General features: G+C 38.2%; 1 protein-coding gene across 23 annotated transcripts in view; it reads left to right on the plus strand.

Moving 5' to 3' along the window:
* The window catches only part of PARD3 (par-3 family cell polarity regulator), a 450,644-nt gene that overhangs the window by 135,242 nt on the left and 293,762 nt on the right, over positions 1–21,640 (plus strand). For all 23 annotated transcript variants that reach the window (XM_048292146.1, XM_048292221.1, XM_048292304.1 and 20 more), the window contains one exon: positions 14,770–14,950. In XM_048292146.1, coding sequence (XP_048148103.1) covers positions 14,770–14,950 — 181 coding nt within the window. The remainder of the gene's footprint in view (positions 1–14,769; positions 14,951–21,640) is intronic.

Raw genomic sequence — 21,640 nt, forward strand, 5'->3', positions numbered from 1 at the left:
TCTCAGGAATTCCTGCCAAGTTCTGATCTCAGCATCTGTTCCTGACATTATCCAGATGCTCTAATTTTGGGGCCTTTAAAAACATGACTTTTCTGATCCTGTTTTTCTCTGAAACCCAAGTAATCTGAGGCACAGATACGATCATGAAAGTGTTAATCTAATTGTTAAACAATATAGTCGTTCTGGAAAGGACACTTTTGACCACAAGAGTTCTTGCAATTGCTGGTATGTGCTGAATGTAAATTAATTCATTGTGCCTGGGATAAGGTTACTTTTGTGTAGCTGTGGCTAGATGGAGCTGTCAGAATGCATAACGCGGTTTGATTTATGTGCAAAGGCTACAAGCGTTAGACTTTCCTGGTATGTGCTATTCATTTTACCTACTGTGGGGTTCAGTGGTGATGCCCTTCTACTGTTTTAGCACAGGTGATACAATGTTTGGTAATTATTTTGGAAAGTAGAGAAATCATTTGGGATACAACAATTAGGCACAGAGACTGAAATACGGTTTGCTTTCAGTGAGGGGCATCGTTATCTTGAAGCAAGGACATTTGAAACAGTAATGAATGCATAAATGTTTCTGATTAAATACGTATTTTTTTGTTTTAGTGTGGACAAAGTTCTTTTAATAAATGAATGGTCTCCAGTGAGGCAGGTAATTTAAAAGTGGTCATACACATGAGAAAAGGTGACCCCTAATGAAAAATATAAAAAACTATCCTCTTTAGAAGCTATGCTGTCTCTCATTTTCAGTCTTTGCCTTTTAATAATAATTGCTAAGATGTTTTAATTAAAAGCAGATCTGGGAGGTATTATCTGCTTCCTCTGTTTAGTCCTTTTAAATGTTAATCACTTTTGACAGCATAATTTACCCAGCTACCTGTGTTAGCCTTATGCAATGTATCTGCTTTGTGTGGCACCAAAATACAAACTGCACCCCAAAAAGGCTTTCTAAAAATTCATACAGTTGCGAAGATTAAATGTGGCAGGAGAAATACAAAGAAAGAAGAATTAAATGAGGATTTAATGAGACAGTCAGAAAAGGTATTTCAAGATGGCTGGAGCTTCCCAAGAAATGATTCTTTCGTGAGAGGTAACCAGATTGAATTCACTTCTGTTTCTGCTGAAAGACATTTAGAGAGCAGTGGAAGGCAGGAGGCAAGACTGGAGGTAGCCTTGGAGTTTGAGGACAATTTCCATCAAGCAGGATTGTTAGGTGCACAGAAGAACATGTAAAAAAAAGGGAGAAAAGAAAAAATGATCTTGCACCCATTTCCCTCCCCCCAAATTTCAACCCTTGACTTATAGTAGTAAAAATTAAAGGGAACTATAAATTAATCAGAAGAATTTATTTGTCTGTAGGTTATAAATAAATAATCTTTCGCTATGTGAGTCAAACAGCTTGTTTTGTGTGATGTTTTTGAATGGAGGCTTTGGTAATCAGATTCCACACACTCTTTAACCTTGTGCAAAATTTAATGAAAAACAGAGTTACTACTGAATATACTGTTTTGCCAGCTCAACAAAAGATGTTAAGTTCTGCATATTTTTGCATAATAAAGATGAGTGTTGACAGTGTAATGATCCATTTGGCACAGATAAAATCATGAATGATTTCAATAACCTTACAACAATAGTTGAAGTCAGTATGAAATAGAGACACTTCAACCAGGGACAGGCCTGCTGGCCTGGTATGAAGTGTCAGCTGCTTTTATAACCTTAATTTTTCTAGGTGAGCAAAGAGGAGATATACAGGCTAGATGAGCCCTGAGGAGATGGGGAAGCATTAGGGGACCTACAGGATAGCAGGGATCTGTTTTGAGATTTTCAGTGCAGTTCTTGTCCACAAGTTGAAGCTGATGGGTTTTGGCAATGCTTGTGTCAGCTTCCCTAGGCTGCATGATGCTTATATTATGTGTTGAAAAATACATTTTATGGATATGGGGTGAGTCAAGGTAAAATGTAAGAATGATAGTCTGGTCTCAAGTTTGGTAGCTTGAAATGATTGTGCATACAACTGTAATTATTTTTTTTTTTTAAACATGTTTTTTTTATTTATCCAGGTGATGTGGTTGCATTGGTCCCAGTTCCACAGTGATTTGGGGAATTTATTTTCAAAATTAATCCTCTGTCTGGATTCTTTCTGGAGTCTTTCACACAAAATGATTTAGGAGTATAATTCTGTCAGAAGTCTCTATTTATGCTCCTGTTTCTTTGGTTCTAATGCTTTAATTCTTCATCCCTGTGTAAAGAAAGAGCACTGCAAGGTGGTGGAGGCTTCTGCAACAAGTAGTCAAGAATCACGGACTGATGCAAAATTATTGTTAGAGCACTATCAGAGATATGCTTTACTGGTCATTCCTGCATTTCATAGAAAGACAAGCACATGACTACCAGTGAATATGTGTTCAAGATGGATGTGATGATAGTAACCTGCTAGTTTCTTTCTGAGGTTCTCCCTTCTTACTCTCTTATTTCCTCCTGCTGCTTTTTGTTTTCCTGTTTGCGTTCATGAGGACATAAGAGGTCAGATTTGAAAAGTTGCCAGGTGACTTTTAAAAGCAAAGTTTAAAATATACCTGAGCACCTGATTTCTAGCAACTCTGTGGGGAGGAAGTACATGGGATGCCTTTCCACAAGGCATCCTTATCTGCCAAATTACTGTTGAAAAAGTGGCTCCAGATCATTTTGAAAATGGTTTTGGCATTGGGAGCCCAGGTTTTAGTGAATGTCCCTGGGGCTCTGCTACTAAGTTATTAAACTTGATATTTTGTGGGAAATAAACAGAGGCACTATCTCCTCCTAGCAGGTTACAGTGTGTGGTAGATGGAAATCTACCTGGATATGGATGAACCAAGCTCTTTGAAATTCATACAGAGATCACTGTAATCTTCTTAGCTGTAGAAAACCTAAAGGTGTTTAGGAAGATCCTCTCCTTTCCTGGACTATCAACTGTTGTCTAAGGAGTGTGTTTTGCTTAAGAGCTCCGTATTTGGCATAGGTTCACATAAAAACTGTGGTGAATCAAGATCCTGTGTCTGGGGATTGCCACAGGATGGGATAACCTCCATGGATCTCCTGGTACGTGTCATGTAAATCAGCCCAGTGCTGTTGGACAGCTACCTTTTATTCTTAATTTTGTAAGGATAGTCCTAATGTAAGTTAAGTTGCAGTGTTTTCACCATTGTTATGTGCTCAAGTAATAAAAACTGTTAGTCATGAGAGAACAAGCAGTCAGTTGCATTTAGGGTATTTTAGAACCTTATTTAAAGAAGGGAGGCAAGAATTATTGTCTAATGTGCTGGTTACTTTTGTCATTATACACAAAATGAAGAATACTGTTATTGTTGTCTTAAATGTCAGAGTTAAATGATTCTCTCCGATTTTTTTTTTTAAATCTAGATAATGAAGTTAGTTTAAAAAAGCACAATCTCATTGTTTTTCAGACCTCTGAAAAGTTTGGGGGGGGGAGGGGATATGTTACACAAAAGGCAAAAGGCACACAGTTTTACCTTTTGAACAGACCTTGACGTTTATTTAAAATAAGCCTAATTTAATCGGTATTGTATTGCACACTGAAGATAATTTAGGCTAGTGTCAAGGACAAGTGTTATCTATTCCTTTGTTGTAGTGAGGTATTGAAATAATGAGTGGAACAGAAGGGAATCAGAAAATGTTTGAAGTTTTTCATCTGTGTCTCTAGATGGGTATTTTTAATCACATTCTCCTGGCTTTTTCATGCAAATTACACTGAACAGCACACACTATATAAAATGAAGAGCTGTATTTTACAAAATCTATTTTCTTGAAGTTTAATAAGCTTGCAAAGATTGTCCTGTGCTTTAACTAACTAGTTACCTTTTTGTACCTCAGCTGAAATTAAAATCTTAGAATTTAATGCTGCTGTTTTGATCCTGTAGCAGAGGAATGGAAAGCCTGGTCTTTTTTTTGAGGTTTCTGAAACCATTTCTTTCTTGGTACTCAATGACTGCAGCTCCCAATGACAGATGAGACAACTGTTAAGATTTAATACATTTTTATTTCAGCAATATATCTTGCTATGTCACACCAGCCCCTCTAATAACCCAGTGTCTGGATTACTTACTGCATAGCGTCACTGCTTAACTGCTGACCTCTGTGGCAGAAATAAAATACTGAACTCCTGTACCGTCCATGCTTTTGACTTGGAAATCTGCAGACCTGCAGAGTCATCCCATACCCACAGGCTCAGCTGCATGGAGTACATCCTTTTGAGCCTTGGCTTGTTTGAAAAGAAGGCAGACTTTCATGGTGTACTCTAAAAGTGTAAAATTGCTTTGAAAGTAATATTAATATAATTGTCCTCAGTGTGGTTCACATGTCCTTGTTTGTGCTGAGGAATCAAAAATGGAGGGGATGAAATTGGCTTGCTCACATGCTCAGATGTTCCCCAACTACTTCCCAAGCACAGCACTCTCTCTTCTGATACCATGTTTTTTTCATGCACCACTTTAAAGCCAAGATAGATATAATTTTTTCCTATTTCTTTTCAAAATGAGCTAAGGAGATACAATGGCAAATCACATATTGTGGTAATTTTGCAGAGTACGTCCTTAGCCATGAACGAGAGGATTGTTTGTACAAAGGGGATTTCAGAAGAAATCTTTTCTGTATAAATTGAGGATTTAAGAAAATAATAGGGCAGCGTATACAGAAAACTATTATATATGCTTTAAAAGGAAGAGTTGGTGGAGAAACAACTAATTAAAAAAAATTCCACTATAAAAACCTTGTGATTGAAAAACTTCCATATTTAGGACAGAGATATTTTCTTCAGCTGTTCTCACAGCCCAAACAAGCATGGATTTAAGCATTTTTGTACCTGTCATATGGAGGGCTTGTGACAATTATGAGAAGAAAACTTCTCTCTAAGTGTAATATCTTCATTTTTACTGAGAAGCATAAAAGAAAAACATGATTGTTTAAAAGAAATTAGGATGATATTCTTTCTTCTTGAACTCCTAACTGTAGTTCTGTTTTTAGTTGTAAGCTCAGAAATGTCTTTACCCCATAATCTTAACCAAACCAGTTCTGCAGTGAGATGTGTCTGCAGCTTTTGTCCTTTTTGGGTTCCCATGGCTGACTCCATCCTCTGTGAGACCCAGGGTGCAGCGATGGCACTGCCCGGTCTTTCAGCAGGGTTCAGCTTAACCACCGTGGCTACCAGTGCTGATGAATGTATTCACTGGGAAGGCTGGGATCAGTAGCTGATTGCAAGAGCTTGGGTAGCATTCCTTAGCATGGTTACAATTAACAGCAGAAATACAGCATTCAGAAGCATGAGTTAAAGTAACAAACTGCAGCTTCTAGACCTTTTCCTGGCCAGGTGAGTTGCCCTGCTGAAGAGAAACTCACCTCCTGGCACCAATGTCCTTCTGCCCATTCTGTCAGCTTCATTAAATGTGGGGTTCCTGCATTTCTGGGTTGTCTGTCTGTAAGAGCTGACAGATGTGGATGGCTATGGGAGTTAGCTGGCCATGAAGGCCAAGACCCAGCCCTGGTGTTGGACTTGCTGTGTCTGTGCAGTAGGTTTAGCCAGGTAAGCACATCAGAAGGGCTTTGCAGGATAATCTGTGTGTGCTCTGTGTGTCCCTGTGTCTGTCTGTTGGTCTGTACGTGTGGGCTGGTGGTTCAGCTCTTGGGCAGTGCATTGTGTGCAGAAGTGATGTCTGGTAGAGTCAAGGTGTAAGGTCATGGAGAACCAAATCCAGCCAACCAAGCAGGCAGCTCAGTGTTAGCTACCACTAATAGTCCTTGTAATAATTTTAACTCTGTTCAGTTATTGTCTTATTTCTTTGTCTAAGCATTAGCCTAATTTATACAACGGAGGTCAAGTCAAGAGTAATTCAGACAGAATATACACAGATGACTTTTGCAGGGTGCCATAGTCATGCTTGCTTTTAGACTGTTGCTCAGCAATAAGGGGGAGAAGGGAAAAAATCTTTTAAATATATGTAATATTAAATGAATACTTTAAATATTTTAACATTTTAAATATATCTAAAATATTTTTAATAGCTTATGAAATTACAGGATAGTACCTAAAACTGCATTTAATTCCTACTGGGAGAAGATTAGATTGCAATTTAATATTGATTCTGGAATTTCTCAGATCAAAGTGCCATGGGAAATGAATAATCTAAAGCGATGTTTTAATAAAAAGCTTGTATATTTACTTCAGAATCATCTCTTAGATTTAAAGAATCATGAAAGCAGAAGATTTTAAAACTACCTGTAAAATTAAAGTATCCTTCAAATCAATAGATGGGTTTTGATCTTGCAAATATGATTTAACTTGGTATGTTATGTTGAGCTTTGAAAGTGAGGGGTGCTTACTTAGCAGATTTGGGAATGACTTACATTGAGACCTATGATGTATTTTCCTGCAGTGGTTATTTTATCTTGTGGGGTTCTGAAGGGGTGGATTATGTTCAGCAAAGGTAAATGTAGAGTCCTGCATGTGGGCTGGAATAACCCCACTCAGCAGTATGGGCTGGGAAGCTGCTTCCTGGGTAGGGACAGAGCTGGTGGAGAATCTGATGAATGTGGGTCAGTGCTGCCCTTGTGGTAGAAATGCCCAGCTCCACCCTGGGCTGTTTGAGCAAGTCTGTAGCCAGCAGATTCAGGGAAGTGATTAGGCTGTACATGAGCTGGCATTGTGCACTCACAGCCCAGAATGCAGCCTGGGCTGCATCCAAAGCAGGGTGGGCAGCAGGGGAGGGAGGGGATTCTGTTCCTCTGCTCTGCTCTGGTGAGACCCACCTGGAGCACTGCATCCAGCTCTGGGGTCCCAGCACTGGAAGGACATGGACCTGTTGGAGTGAGTCCAGAGGTCACCAAGATGATCAGAGGGATGGAGCACCTCTACTGTGAGCAAAGGCTGAGTGAATTGGGATTGATCAGCCTGGAAAAAGAGAAGGCTTTGGGGTGACCTAGTTGCAGCCTTCCAGTACCTGAAGGGAAGGCATGAGAAAGAGGGAGGATTTTTTCTAAGGGCATGCAGTGACAGGGCAAGGGGGAATGGATTCAAACTGAGAGTAGGTTTAGATTGCATATTAGGAAAAAATTCTTTACTGTGAGAGTGGTGAGGCACTGGAACAGGTTGCCCAGAGAGGTTGTGGATGTTCCATCCCTGGAAGTGTTAAAGGCTAGGTTGGATGGAGCTCTGAGCAACCTGGTCTAGTGAACGGTGCCCTTGTCCATGGCAGGGTGGTTGGAACGGGATGATCTTTTAAGCTCCCTTTCAACGCAAATCATTCTGTGATTCTGTGATTATTTCTATCTGCTTCTGGAATATTTTGGCCTTCTCAATACAAGCAAGACATTACAGTGCTGGCCCGCCAGAGGCTGTCAGGGTGAATTAGCAGGCTGGAAGCCATCACAGGGAAAGGGGGACCTTTGGGAGTGCTCTATGTCCATGTGGCTCCCCAAGGCACAACACTCTTGATGTAACTGCTCTCCGTCAGGGACCGTGAAGATGGAGCTGGACTTTTCTCTGAGGTGCACAGGAGTAATGTGAGGGACTACAGACACATTGTAGCAAGGGAAGTTTCAACTTGATACAGGGAAAAGAATTTCTTAAAACTGAGAAGGCCAAGTGCTGGGAGAGAGCCTAGAGAGGTTGTGGACTGTCTGTACTTTGGGTTATTAAAAAAATGCAACTGGACGTGGCTCTGATCAACCTCCTCTCACTTACTCTGGTTTGAACAAGGGCTTGGACTAGTTGATCTCCAGATATCTCTTCCAGTTCAGGTTATTCTATGATTCTGAATGAGCTTACACTTCTGTATAATCCACTGAAAATCTAATACAAAGTATTAATATGATAGTGGAATGTAACCCTTTAAATATCCTTATTTTTCCTGTAATACAGTAAAGTTATTGTGAAAAGTTCTTTGTTTGGCTCCCTTCCAGCTACTTTACTTTGAAAAGTTTTATGACAAGCTAGTTCTGGTTTCATGGCTGAAGTGATTAATTAGGACAGGTAGTGATTTTCTTGAAATTACAGAGGTTTGTTGTTTGTGCTACAGCTTATCCTAAATTGAAACTGTGCTTGCCCTTTTTCTCCTTTTAAAATGCAGGTGACGTCTAAGTCTGTAGCGGGCATGCTCAGGTTGCACATCCAGCACAGAATGACTCTTAAATGCTGCTATTTTGCTAATTGATTTTTTTTGGTTTTTAATATCTGTGGGCAGTAGTGTATTATTTGTAAAAATACCTATTTTTTTCTGTATTTTTTCTTACCAGCTCATTGAAACAGTAGTTATATTTAAATGGGTTTTTAATGAGCCATGTAGAAAAGTGAAGCTCAAGGAATAATAAGAATTTGGGTCTGCTATGGGGCTATTAAAGTCAGTTCAGTCATCAGATAACCTACGAATTGATTTTGCATTTAGTTTCTTTCATTTCTAAATAATAATTGGCTACTCCCTTGCTAGAGATTTTCCCGAATTTATGTTTTTTTTTCTCTTACACTCATTTGTTCATTCACAAGCAACTTGTGTTTTGGGATGTTATGGAGTCTGAGGTGCCATTAGCTGAAATTTGATTTACTGGTGGGCCTTATTAAACAAGTACTCCTTAGGTCTGCATGGTAACATGGACTGAGTAATACACAGACTGCTTTGGATATAGGTGGTTTTTGCCAAGCCTAAAGAGCTGCTAGAGAGCTCTGCTTATATTCTCTTGCAATCTCCCTCACTTGTGCTGGTTGCAGAGGGATGTGTGTAGCCAGTTCTGTTGGTGCCTTGCTAGTTCGCTGTACAGGCTGGCTTGAGACTGGAAATGCTTTTTGCGGAGGAAAGGATGCCAGTGATGTTCATGTTTAAATCTTTTGCCAGCCTCCTCCATGTCCTCTTCCCAGCTACTTGCTGCACATATCTGAATGTGTATGGCCATGCTATGAGAGGGGTTGAAATCTCCCAGATCAGCAGTCCAGGTGGCTGTCACAGTGAGTGCAGACAGACACCTATACAGTGGGACTGCAGGACAGGGCTGGGCTTAACCCTCTGGCATCAGGGGTTAAAGGAAATGCTTGAAGTAGCTACTTTAGGTGAACATATTTTCACAAGGCAAAATTTCAATAGATTTTAGAATCTCGTTTGGACCATCACAATCTATATTCAAGGACCATAAATCCCCTGTGAAAAAGTTCAGTTATTAAGCATAAACTGAGAATCAGAATCCTTGACAGCATTGGTGCCTCACCAGAGGTGTGTGGTTGGTCTGCTCCATCACTTGGAGCTGCCTCACAAGATCTGTGCTCTCTGTTCTCCTGGAGCCAGAAAAATGTGTGAAAGGCAGTTTTGTCCATGGATGGGCATCCTGCAGGAGAAGCTGTTCAGCATAAATGCCAGAAGACCATAGCAGCTGTGAAAGGGAGGACCACATCTGGAAGTTGTATAGACTAGGAGGGAAAGTGCAGGTTTCAGCCAGGGGAATCCAGACACTTATGGTTGCTCAGCAGATTAACTACTGAACAATTGGCCACTGAACAGCCAGAACAAATTAGGAGTGCACTTGTATGAAATTATCTCCTAAGTGTCCTTCTGGTGAGAAGAAACCAGATATTTAAAATGGGTCCTAATAATCTAAAAAGGTAAGTGATTTCAGTTTCACTCAGTGTTATAAAGTGGATAAGAAGTGCAGAGCCTCTATGAAACCCGGAGGATGTGAAAGCCAGAGGATCAGTTGCTGTCTTTCTAGCAGGAGAATGGAGCTGTAATGCTAACTGATTTTAAAGTAAGTCTGAAATCATTGCTGGTGCCTACATATGAGCCAGTATCAGATTAATCAATAAATATCATGAAAGGATTAGCAAGTTTTGGACAAATACTTAGGAATATGAAAAATTCAAGTGATCTTTTTGACCATCTTGTCATAGTGGTGGAAAAATACAGAAGTTTCTCGCTTTATGAATTTCTGCAGAGTGGAGGATTTCTGGTTTTGTGGTTTTGTGCTGGAGAGAGATGACCTGATCAGACCATTTGATGGTGATGAATTGGTTTATATGATGGTAGTACTTAATGAAAATGTAAACAGCCATTGCTGGTGGAAATAGTTTTTTAATCCAGTTAATTAACATTCAAGTACTTAATCTAGTCTATTAATTAAGACTGCATATGTGTTTACTAATTTTTAATTACTTTAGAATAGACGGAAATTGTAATAATTAATGTTGGAATGCAGACTGCTGCTGCTGTGTCAATATTAAAATAAATCAATCTTCTTGCCTTTTATTTATTTAAGTAAATATAACCTGGTTAGTGTCATGTGTTGAGTCCCAGACAGAGCAATAGAGAAGCTCATCCTCTCTTTTAAAAAGAGTAAGATTGTAATTAATTCAGTACAAGCTGGTGTTATAGAGGGCTGAATGCAGTTAGAGGCTGGAATGCCTTGCTCCTATCCCAGAGCGAAAGGCGCCTCAGTAAAACTTTGTTTTGATATCTCAGGCTGTGAAATAATTTCTTTGTAAGCCATTTGCTTGATGAAGCTAATATATTAAGCAAAAAAAATTATGTTACTCTCCCTTCATTGTCTGTTTGCTATGGAAAGACTCTATCAGTCAAAAGAGAAGAGCATTAATTTGCTGATTTTTAAACCATATTTCTACATTTTTTTGTCTTCAGTTGGATAGCCATAAAAAAACCCCACACCTCTTGAGATACACTAATGATGACAAGTAAGCTTTTTACAGCTGGGATAATTGTTGAATTATACTGCGGTTTTGTATTTCTAAAAAAAGAAAAACTGGTTGGTTAAACACTGAATGTTGTTGCTTTTTAAAATAATCATTTCTTTTGTTGATAATTCACACATGATTGCTTGTATTTCTTGCTGTGGAGTTTAGAAAGTATTTTAGTTTATGCAGTTGACCATTTGAAGATTTACTCTAATTCCATTGCTGAAATGGGATTAACATTTCCATAAGTTATGATCTGAACAAAGCTGCTGTCTTTATATCTGAATATGTTAATGAATATTTGAAAGGGATTTTTTTCTTGAAAAAGTTGTATACATATACATTGGGGACCAAAATCTTGCATTATTCAAACTGATGACTCTTCCTATGCCATCTTACTGTGATAAATGATGATATTAAAACCTCTCACCTTTCTGTTGTTTTTGCCATATTATAATAAGCATGCCAATCTAAATTAAGCCTGTAATTTATTACAGTTGTTTTGGGATGACAAAGGGGTTTGTTTTTATTTGATTTTATTTCCTATTTGCAGATTTTTAGTTCAGTGATTGAAAAATACAGGTAGTCCTGTTACCCCAGGTGATGAAAACTACTGTAATCAATTAAACCATACTCTCATATCTTTGGTGCATTCAAGTTGAGGTCCCATGGAATAGGAGGTGGATAAAATATATAATAATAATGATTATTATTATTTATTAACTATTGTTAAGATGATACTTGTCTTTGGTGTGAGTTTGTCTTTCACAAAGAAAAATAAAATTAAACCAATCCAAATGGCTCCAATACTCATTAAATTTTGGTGGAAGTTCTTTTAAAGAACTGATAGTGGTCTAATATTGAACAGCTAAGCTATTTACTTTATTAAAGCATTACTATGGTTTGTTCAGCCCTTCTGCTGTTCATTTCTGCATAAGATTGGATGTTATGATGAGTTTCTCAGGTCACTGAGAAGTGATGAGATCTAAAACTAAAGAACAGAGAACAGGAGGCACAGCTCATTTCAGGTATTTGAAATAATAGAGTGATTCTTGAAAGGCTAGGATAACTTCAGTTATTTATTTCTTATTAAAGAAGAAAATAATCAACATGGAAGCAGTCTCCTGACAATAAAGATGTTTCCAGAAAAGGTAGTCATCTTTGTTTTCTACTCTCTTTAAATCTGACATCTAAAGCCCAGCAAAATACCATAGGCTTACCATTGACTTTAAGGCTGATAAAAACTGGTCTAGTAATGTGTGCTCCATTCTTTGCCAAATTAAAGACATCTCTGTGGCCTTCAAACATGACTCACTGAGAGGCCTTTTCCCTGGCATGGAGCAGTGTTTATCTCTGTGGGTTCCTGCAGCAAAAGATTCTTCCTAGCTCCAGCGAGCTACTCCTGTGGTTCCTTCTACATGTCCGTAAGGTGTCTCTTAAAGATTTTTGTTTTGTTTCTTGTTCCTGCAAGGATGGTAGTTGAGGTGTGATCTCTGGGCTTGCAGCAGTACAATTCCTCTCCTCAAATAATCTTCTTTGATTAAAATAAAGGGTGTTGGAAAAATCAGAGATAAATGCTTGGTATCATAATACAGTGCAACATGTTTGGCTGTCCTTGTTTCCTGCGAGGTCCTCATATTGCAGAATGGCATACCAGGGTCTGGAAATCAAGATTCAACAGTGTTTATTTGCGTAAAGTCTTCCAGTCCCAAAGACTTTCTAGCTCATTAAGAGGACTGAGTGTACCATGGTATTGTGTGTGCTGTTTTACAACGAACTTCCTAACCTGTGTTCCTAATGCTAATTAGATTTGGAGAAGGCTGACATGGCTTGTGTTTCTTCATGCTGAAAAAATGTTACAACTTGGTATGCCTTTTAAAGGAACTGAAGCCTTTTGAAGGTTTGGTGCTGTCAAAATAGCGAATACCTGCAAAAAATGATAAGATCAAAAGCTAAGCTTGAAATGAGAAACATTCATTTGTAGATGTTCTGAAGTTATAGGTTGTAGACTGTCTGGAATAGGCAAAAAGCTGGAGGCAACTTAGAGTAGGAGATAACATATATAGAGATTTATATGCACATACCTTTTTGCGTATATATAATACCTATAAAATACTTGCAGCTGCATACATCAAATAATATTTTTCAATCAACCTCAAAGGAGCAGAATGTAATTGAGGGATTTATCTTGATGCATGACATGCGAAGGACAAAAAGATTTGATGTTTCATGCCTAGGATTCTTAAACGCTTTGTTTGTCTTTTGTTGTAATACCTTACAGATCTTCAGATGTGGATTAATTTATTTCCAGTTGCTGGGGATTGGTAATTAGCTTACTATAAAACAGTAAGAGAGTTATGAGTAAAGTTTTAGAAGCGTGTTTTTGTAAGCATTGATATTTCACAATGTGTTAGAAAATTAAATTTCCAATACTCTTGAGCTACTGACATTTTGGTGTTGTCACATCTCTTTTGTGTGTAGATTTCTCAAGCATAAAATAATGACTTTTATGGTAAAAACATGTTCCAGCTGTCTGCAGCTGCAGTCTGGTTTTCCTGCTGCTACCTACCTTTCAGCCAGCACTGGAGAGAGCATGGATGTTTTACCCATTACCAGTTTTTTCTTTCTGTTTTTTGCATGCCTGAGCCTAAATTTGCATTAGATGTGGAATTATTGGCAGAAGTTTGCTACTCTCTGTAATTTCAAAATGACTGGTTAAAAAGAGTAAATGCCTGAGAATACTTTCAAAAGCTGAATTCCTAAATGGTTTCCACTTGGGCATAGAGTTGCAGTTTTAAATTTTGTTATTGGTGCTTATGTAAGTTAAATTTGAGTAAAGGGACTATTATTAAAATCTTTTGGCTAAGATGATGTTGAAATTGCTTAAAAAAAAAAAAAAAAGAGAGAGAGAAAATGACCTCTGATGCCTTTAGGTTACATAAAGTTTTTGCTGTTGTTCTAACAGAATAAACAATTTGCAGAGACCAGCATAGGTTTAAGTTGATTTGCTCCATTTACCCTACCAATTTGGACAGAAGAATGTAATGCTTTCTTGGAAATGTCTTTCCGATATTATATTATAGATTAATTTGCAGGCTGCAGAATGCTGCTATCCATAAAACTTTTTTCTCCATCTTGAAATTAAGTTCTAAAATGAAATGTGTATAAGAGCTGGCATTATTTCTTTCAGTATGTTACCAAAGATAAATTGGGATAAATTATTTGTTTAAAATAAATGCATAAAATCATTTACAGGGGAAAAAGTATCTCAGGTTTATCAAAAATCACCATGATGTTTCCCTATTTTTCTTGCAGTGATGAACACAGATTTACTAAATCTTTATTAAATTAGTGACTCGGCAAAGTTCTAAATTGGACTTGAGATTTCAGACTTGTCTTGGAGAAGTTGATTGCAAGCAAATACAGAGTATCGCCATAGATCTGACTAAAGGACTTTTGCAAGAGAAGCCCACAAGTTAGGTCATAATAATAGATAATAGATCAATAGATGGCAGAGTAATAGATGATAACTGGTTGTGATTATAACGCTTGGCTTTGCATTTTGTCTGTAGCTTTCAGTGTGTATTAACATAACTTCTTCTTGTATGTTCTTATTCTGTAAAACTGTGGCTTTTACTCATGATTTGACTCTGTAGTAATGATGCATATAGAGGTATTTAAACAGAGATATTAAATTCCAGTGCACAGGCATCAATCCACACTCAGATAGTTTTCTGCATTTCTGGGTAAGATGAAGTGGTTTGCTGGGGAAGGTGCAACCCTTGCTTTCCTGACTTGGTGCCGTTCTTTCTGTGGCTCACAGTGATGAGTTTCATGTCCCATCAGAGCTATTGACCCTTTGTAGTATCCAGTTAATGGCTGCCTTTCCTTGGGCTGATGATGTTGTGATCTAGGCATTGATTGGAGTCTCTGCTGATAGACACTTCTTGCTCTTTGGTGGGAAAAAATGGTGAAATGCTGATCTGCATTGGCACTTTGATGGTGTTGAGGTTTTTTTTTTTAACAGTAGATTTAATTGTTATTTGCAGCTCGTGGCTGTGTTTGATGAGCAAGATCCACACCATGGGGGTGATGGCACCAGTGCCAGCTCGACAGGCACACAAAGCCCAGAGATTTTTGGCAGTGAGCTTGGCTCCAACACGGCATCGGCCTTTCAGCCTTACCAAGCAACAAGTGAAATTGAGGTCACCCCATCAGTCCTTCGTGCAAGTGAGTAAATGTTCTCGGTATCTCAATGCGTTTCATCTAAATTTACAGAGATGCCAAGTGCTGTTATCCATTGATGCTGCTGGGAAAAATGATTCATTATCTGTCCTTATCGAAAACTGATCAGAACTGAGAAACTGCCTAAATGCTTCTTGCATGCAAGTAAACAAACCTGTTCTGTTTTAATAAATTATTTATAAGCTTGCTTTTAGGAGCCATAAGCTCCTTCTATGCTGCCAGTTTAAAAATGTCATCACACTGAAAATCACAGCAAAATTTCCAAATGTAGTTGCTGCAAGGTGTAATTTTCAGTTTGCCAGTTATATTCCATTTAATGAACAAAATGGTAGAAAGAAACTAAAGGTAGGAGCACTTTCTACTTAACCTGTCAATGTTGCTAGGTTATGCCTGTCACCTTTCCATAAAAACACCTGCTAAAACGTGCATTTACTGTGTTGCAAAAATACACTTCTTTAAAAAGCAGAAACTATAGCCAGAAACATCTCTTTATTTTGTTTATTTCAATGTGGTGAACATTTGTTGGAAAACAGTGAATTACTTATCGCATTTCTTGCTCAGACAGGTTCTTTGAATATTTCAGCTTATTAAGAAGAAAAATTATGGAATGAAATTTACTATGTAATTTTCATTGCTGTTGAAAGTACTATGCAGACAAGGATGGATATGTGGATAAAGCATTGTGTCCTTTTATCTGTAGTGTCTATCATTTTGCTCACTGAACTTTTGAAATAGTGACTCCACTCCAGAAAATTCTTAGCAGAAGTTAGTATTATCAGTCCTTTGATGTTCTGCAGATACACTGTTTTAAACAGCCCTGTGTAATTTCCAAGAGACTGCTTTTGTGTAGGTGTTCTTTTAATGGTTAAAATCTGTGTTTAAGCATCAGGTAAAATGCAAATGGAAAAGTTACCACTCTGTTAAGTTTGAGGGGTTTTGTACCAGAATATTTCCTGTAAAATTAAGGGAAATAACATTTAACAATTAGCTTACATAGAGCTGAATGTGTATCTTTTCAAGCTGTAACTATGCTTCACTGAAACACAGAATTAAATTAGGGAAGGATTAATGGCAGAATAAAGAAGTATCCTGGAATTTCAGGACCCTTCCATTTTGCTGTCACTAGAGTATGTCACTGCTAAATGCACATCTAATTTCCATGCATAAGCCAAAAACCTGTCCTCCTCGGTTCTCAACTTAGCGGGGGTTAGGGCAGGCAAATGCATACCCGTTTTCTCCTTAGTGTGATTATCTGGTGTATTATACAATACATGAACGTTAGTGCATCAAAATCATATAGTACAGAAAAAATTCAGTAATATATTGGACAGCTCACTTATCTTTGGTATCATTCTGGAAAATACATGGATTACTTGGCTAGTTCACTGATTGCAAAAATGGCCAAAAAGGAGTTTGAGACCCTTCAATACAAACATCTTTAGAAATACAGAAGACTTTTAAAACTGTTGGTAAGGATTATAACTCTTTGACACTTTTTATAAAAGCACGAACAAATAAAGTGTGTGAAACAATTTGTAATTGCTATCAGAAATCAGAGATGTTCTCCTATCTATCTAATTCCTTTTTTTAAATGTTGACAGATATATTTTGGTTTTAAATGTTCCAAACTACAGGCTTAGAATCCCAGTGCAGTAATATTATCCCATATTAAACATACCTATTTCAGGAATTTCATTTAAATATACATTGAAAATGGAAATACTATCCTTATTGTGTTTCCTTTATAACTTGTGAAGTGAAGCATAGCATACAAATGGTATTCTCAGTATTTCAAATAATTATCTTCTTACTGTGTAAGTTCTATTCAGCAAATAAAACCCATCCAGTTTTGCGGTAGATGCAGATCCTGATTATTACATGTTGACAAGGTCATATATCTATTAATTGGATTGGAGATGGGATACAAAATTGCTGTAATTATTGTAATTTTCCAGCTAATTGCAGGGTTGGCGGTGAATATTTTACTGCTAACAGATGAAAAACAGTATTCCATCTGAAATTGGTTTATAGCATTTGAGACGCTTTGTTTTACATCTCTGGTGCTTTTTGCGGGCAAGGTGGGCTCTGTTTCGGAGCGGTTCCCGTGCGGCCGCGCAGCTTTGCGCCCCTGTGCTGCTGCTCACCTGCACCCTCTGCTCCCAGGCAGCATCTCAGTGCATTAGGCTGAGGCTCAAGGGCCTGCTGAGATCCTCCTCTCTTTGTTCTGGTTGCCATGCTACCCCTTTTTGTTTGTTTATAGATCACACCATCGTTCCTCTCCCAGCAAGGGAAAGGTTAGCTACATCAGGTCCAGCTGGAAAAGTGATATTCATCTGGAGTCCCTCTTTTCCCATGCACAAACACAGCCTGTACTTTGCATGTCGGGGGGGTGTGTGTATGTCAAATTCAGTCTTCCCATATAAACGTGGAAACAAAAATGAGGCTGGCTCATACCCCGTGCGTTGTTTTGCACTGTGAAAACACAATTCATCAATACAAGCAGTTGATTTATTTATGTTTCTTATCTAGCTGTTTCTTTTTTACTGCTTTTCTGTTACCCAAGTTAAACTTCTTGTTGTATTTCATCACTTCAGCTGCATCTTTTTTCTAAGCCTACAGTACACAAGGCGTTTTTTGTGTTGTGCCTGCGTGCTTTCTGGGAAGAAGTTGGAAGCTCACTGCAGAAGATTGTTAAAGCAGACTGATGTTTATTCCCTGCTGAAATATAAACTGGAGACGCAGGTGAAAATTGCCAAACCTAATGAGCAATTTGGCAGATAAGACAGGATGTCAGGCAGTGACAGTTCAGCAGCGGGTGCACTGCCTGTGAACCGCGTTGTTTGTTTCACAGTACTGCATTTAAATATTGTAAATAAAATCCTTTTCCAGCTACATGAGATATTGTGGAAAGGGTCATCCTCTTTGTCTTGTTTTCCTTTTAAATTATTTAGCTTGTTCAAGAACTAAGACCACCCTTGGTTATTTGTCTTGGTGTGATTATATGTAACAAGTCTCTCTGAATATTTCAGCAGTTACAGTGAAAAAACATTTTTAATACATAACATTATTTTGAAAACATTATAAGAGAGGTAGAGAGGCTTGGAGAGCTGATGTTTTTTCCCTTAGGGGGAATAAGATGTTGTGGAGATCTTTTATCTTCAGCCGCTTAATGGAAGGGTATTGAGAAAATGAAGCCAGATTCTTCTCACATAGGCACATTATTGCCGGAGACAACAAACATGGAAACATTTTCAACATGGAAAATGCTAGTTAGAAATAAGGAAAACTATTCTCACCTGGAGAGCAAAACAAGTTGCTCAGAGAAATTGTGGCATTTCCATGTGCTTGGAGATGGACAGAGGTTGACTGAACATGGCCCTGAACAGCCTGATCCAGCTGGTCCTTTTTTTGTGTGACTGAATAAACCAAATGACCTCTAGAGATCTCATGCAACCTTTGTAATTCTGTGATTACAAGTATAATTAATAAAATTAAACAATTTGCTTCTCAAAGCTATTGCTTGTAAAAGTGAATGGTGTCCACAGTGACATATTTAGCAGACAGGTGTACGAGCATGTTGTGCGTGTACTGCTTCCCACCCTGGTTTATATTGTACTGGTTTTTGCCCATGTGACACAAATCAGCTGCCTGTGCATTTTACAAGACTGCTGCTTTTGTTTTCAGGATGTCTTATAGGTGCTTCAGTTGCTTAAAAATGAGATATGAGGCAATTGTAAGCTTCTCCTAAAGGCTGGAGGGTCAGCATCTCCCAGAACACTGGCCAGAGAGCCTAAGAAATTACGAAGAGCTAGCTGGAATTGGTGCACTCCAGTGATGTATTTGCTCAGGTGATCTGTATCATATATTTTAGTAGAACTCTCAGCATCCATTTCATATTCTGGTCACAGAAGCAGACTATGAAAAAAAAAAAGGTCTAGATGAGAATCTTCTGAAATGAGTGCACAGCTGGCTGTGAAGATGTACTAGAAGTGCAGAGAAGCAAAGAAATTGCTTCAGCTTCACATCGTTGTTTACCCAGCAGCATGGCTGTTGCTTTAACGTTCCCTGTGTGCAAGTGTGCTCTCACCCTGCAATCAGCACAAGTTTATTCCTCACAGGTAAGAGCATACATGCAGACTTTGACTGGGAATTCATTGTTATAATAAGTTCCTGACCTTGCTTGCCTTTGAATTTCTGTCTCTTTCTCAGCTTTCTGAGTAGTTATTAGTTGTTCACTGACAAATTAGTAGGACATATCAAGTATAGCCCCTGAGGGCTTTCCTAGTTTAAGGACTGTTTCAGTATTTTAATAAGTCTGAACTGGAATATAAAATATTGTATAAAAAAAAAAAAACTTAAGATGGAGTTTCAGGCGCAGTGTTTCAGTTCAGCATTCACTTTTGATACATTTATAAACTGTTCAGAAATCAGTGAGATGGGCACAGCCACTGCATCTAGGAAGAAAAAGGTAATTTGCAAGGCAGTATTAATGAACAGCAAAGTCCACAATAGTGTGAGAAGGTCCTGGCAATATAGTGCATTACTACAGTGCAATCGGGCATTACGCTATTCCATCAAAAGATCAAAAGCAAATGCTGTTGTGGGCTCACTGTTGTGAGCTGGAAGGCTTAAGCTGGAGTGAGCAGTTGTGGTGCCAGCTGTGCAGAAATTCTAAACAAGTTGGAGAGAGTCAAAAGAGAGCAACAAGAATAAGTTGCTTTGGGGACTGTGATGAATTGGTAGGACTGGTTTATTAGTTAAGGAAAGATAAAAGTGGTAGGCTCCAAGTCTTCAAATGTGTTGGTATTCTTCTCATTCTTCATGTCTGATAAGGAGAATTGGCATTTCCTGGGAAAAAGCCAATTTTAGTAACTCATAGGGCTAGAAACCATGTTTACACATCATGTAGCAATGCGGTATTTGTGGGAGTGGTTAAGAGTCAGGTTCTGTGTGCTGCTAAGCACTCTCTGTGCTGTGCTCTAATGCAGGAGGGCTGGTGGGGGCAGTCTGTCCTGTTCCTGGCTGAGCTGTAAATATTTATAAGGTAAAGGCCTTGGTTTCATGGTTTGGAGCACTCCATGTTAGTGTGTTGGCAAAGAAGTGCAGAGGTGAGTTCATACTTGTTCCGGTTTCAAAACCGATGATTGTTTCAGCACTCTTTCCCACATATGGCCACTAGAAACTTTTTCATTCTTGTTTGTATCTCTTTGACTCCTAATTCAGCTCTGAGTCATCTTTATGTATGGAAAAAAGGTATTTTCAAATGTTGAAGAACTAAGGAATCGAGAGATTAGAAAGGGAGGAAGGGAAAGATGAGTTCATCAAACCCCAGATGTTTGGAGCTTTATCAGATCGAGTTATCTCTAGGATTAAATAGCTGATTACAAATATAGAGAAAGCCATCCACATTTATAATGAAAGATTAGGACTTTACAGGCAGTGCTTGCTGAAGGCAGTTGGGAGGTTTTCCCCTCTCTACACTGAGTCTCAGATCAGCTTAGCTTTCCACGATGTGTCTCCTTGGTCACCTTCATTGGTGTTCAGATGCCTGTAATTCCAGTGAAGTTCCAGTGAAGTTCCAGGAATGAAATACAAAGGATTTCCAAACCATCATTCCCACTGTTACTCCCTTGCCAGGTTCTCTTATGTTTCTTTTACTGTGTAATACAAAAAGAACATTGAACTGAGGCTTGCACCTCAGCTGATGGCATCTGAATAAGGAAGGTTTCTCATGCATTGGAGTTTGAGGACAAGATTTAGCAAAGTCTGTTTCCTCACTTCTGGTGCTCTCGCCGTTCAGGAATTCTTATCACATTTTATCTCTATAGCTCTGTGAGGGATATGATTATTTAAAAGCCAGAGTTATTGAATCAAAAAATCAGTACCAGGTGCCACTTTCTTCCACGAGGCTAAATTTGATCTTTGTACAGCACAGTTCTGACTTGAGTGATCTCCAGTTGGTGTTTTCTCCAAGCGTAGTGCTCTGCTGTTAATTTGGGATTGTTGAACAGTTTAAAAACCATGTGTTTTTGATGAGACTGTGACACGTTTGTAAAAACAAATGGATTTTAAACTGTTTAAGTTTCTAAATTAACCTTTAATATCTTCAATCTTCTCAGTATACCAGCAAGCAAAATACTGTTGCTTCTAGTAGGATTAAAAAAATCCCTGAAACCAATAAAGTAAAAAATTTTAGAACTTACTGATTCTCTAGAGGAAACCTGAGCAATTGTGGTGCATTTCAAGATGTTATTCCATATGGTGAAGACTTCTATCTGCAAGTACTAATAATGGGGAGTAATAAAAATACAGTATTGTATCTGATACCTGGTTGTACCGCAGCTAGAGAATATAGTACAAGAGGGATAATAAGGAAAGGTTATAAAGATGTAAGTATTGAATTTGAATAGTTTAAGAAGTCAGGTTTGGATATTAGTCTAAGTCTGACATCTTAAATAGATTTAATGTTCAGTTGAACAATAAGCTATTGTGGAAATCAGAGCTGTACTCTCAGAATATTTCAACACTCATATGTGGTGGTGATGGTGTTTCTGGGTTTTATTTTCCATTTCTTTAAATGAAAGACAACTTTTTCTGTAATGGAACTCTATATTTGTGTATGCAAAAATATTATGCCATTTTACCCACTCAAACATTGCAGTGTAGCTGCTCAAA

This window comes from Corvus hawaiiensis, chromosome 1, assembly GCF_020740725.1.
Source record: "Corvus hawaiiensis isolate bCorHaw1 chromosome 1, bCorHaw1.pri.cur, whole genome shotgun sequence".
Classification (NCBI taxonomy): domain Eukaryota; kingdom Metazoa; phylum Chordata; class Aves; order Passeriformes; family Corvidae; genus Corvus; species Corvus hawaiiensis.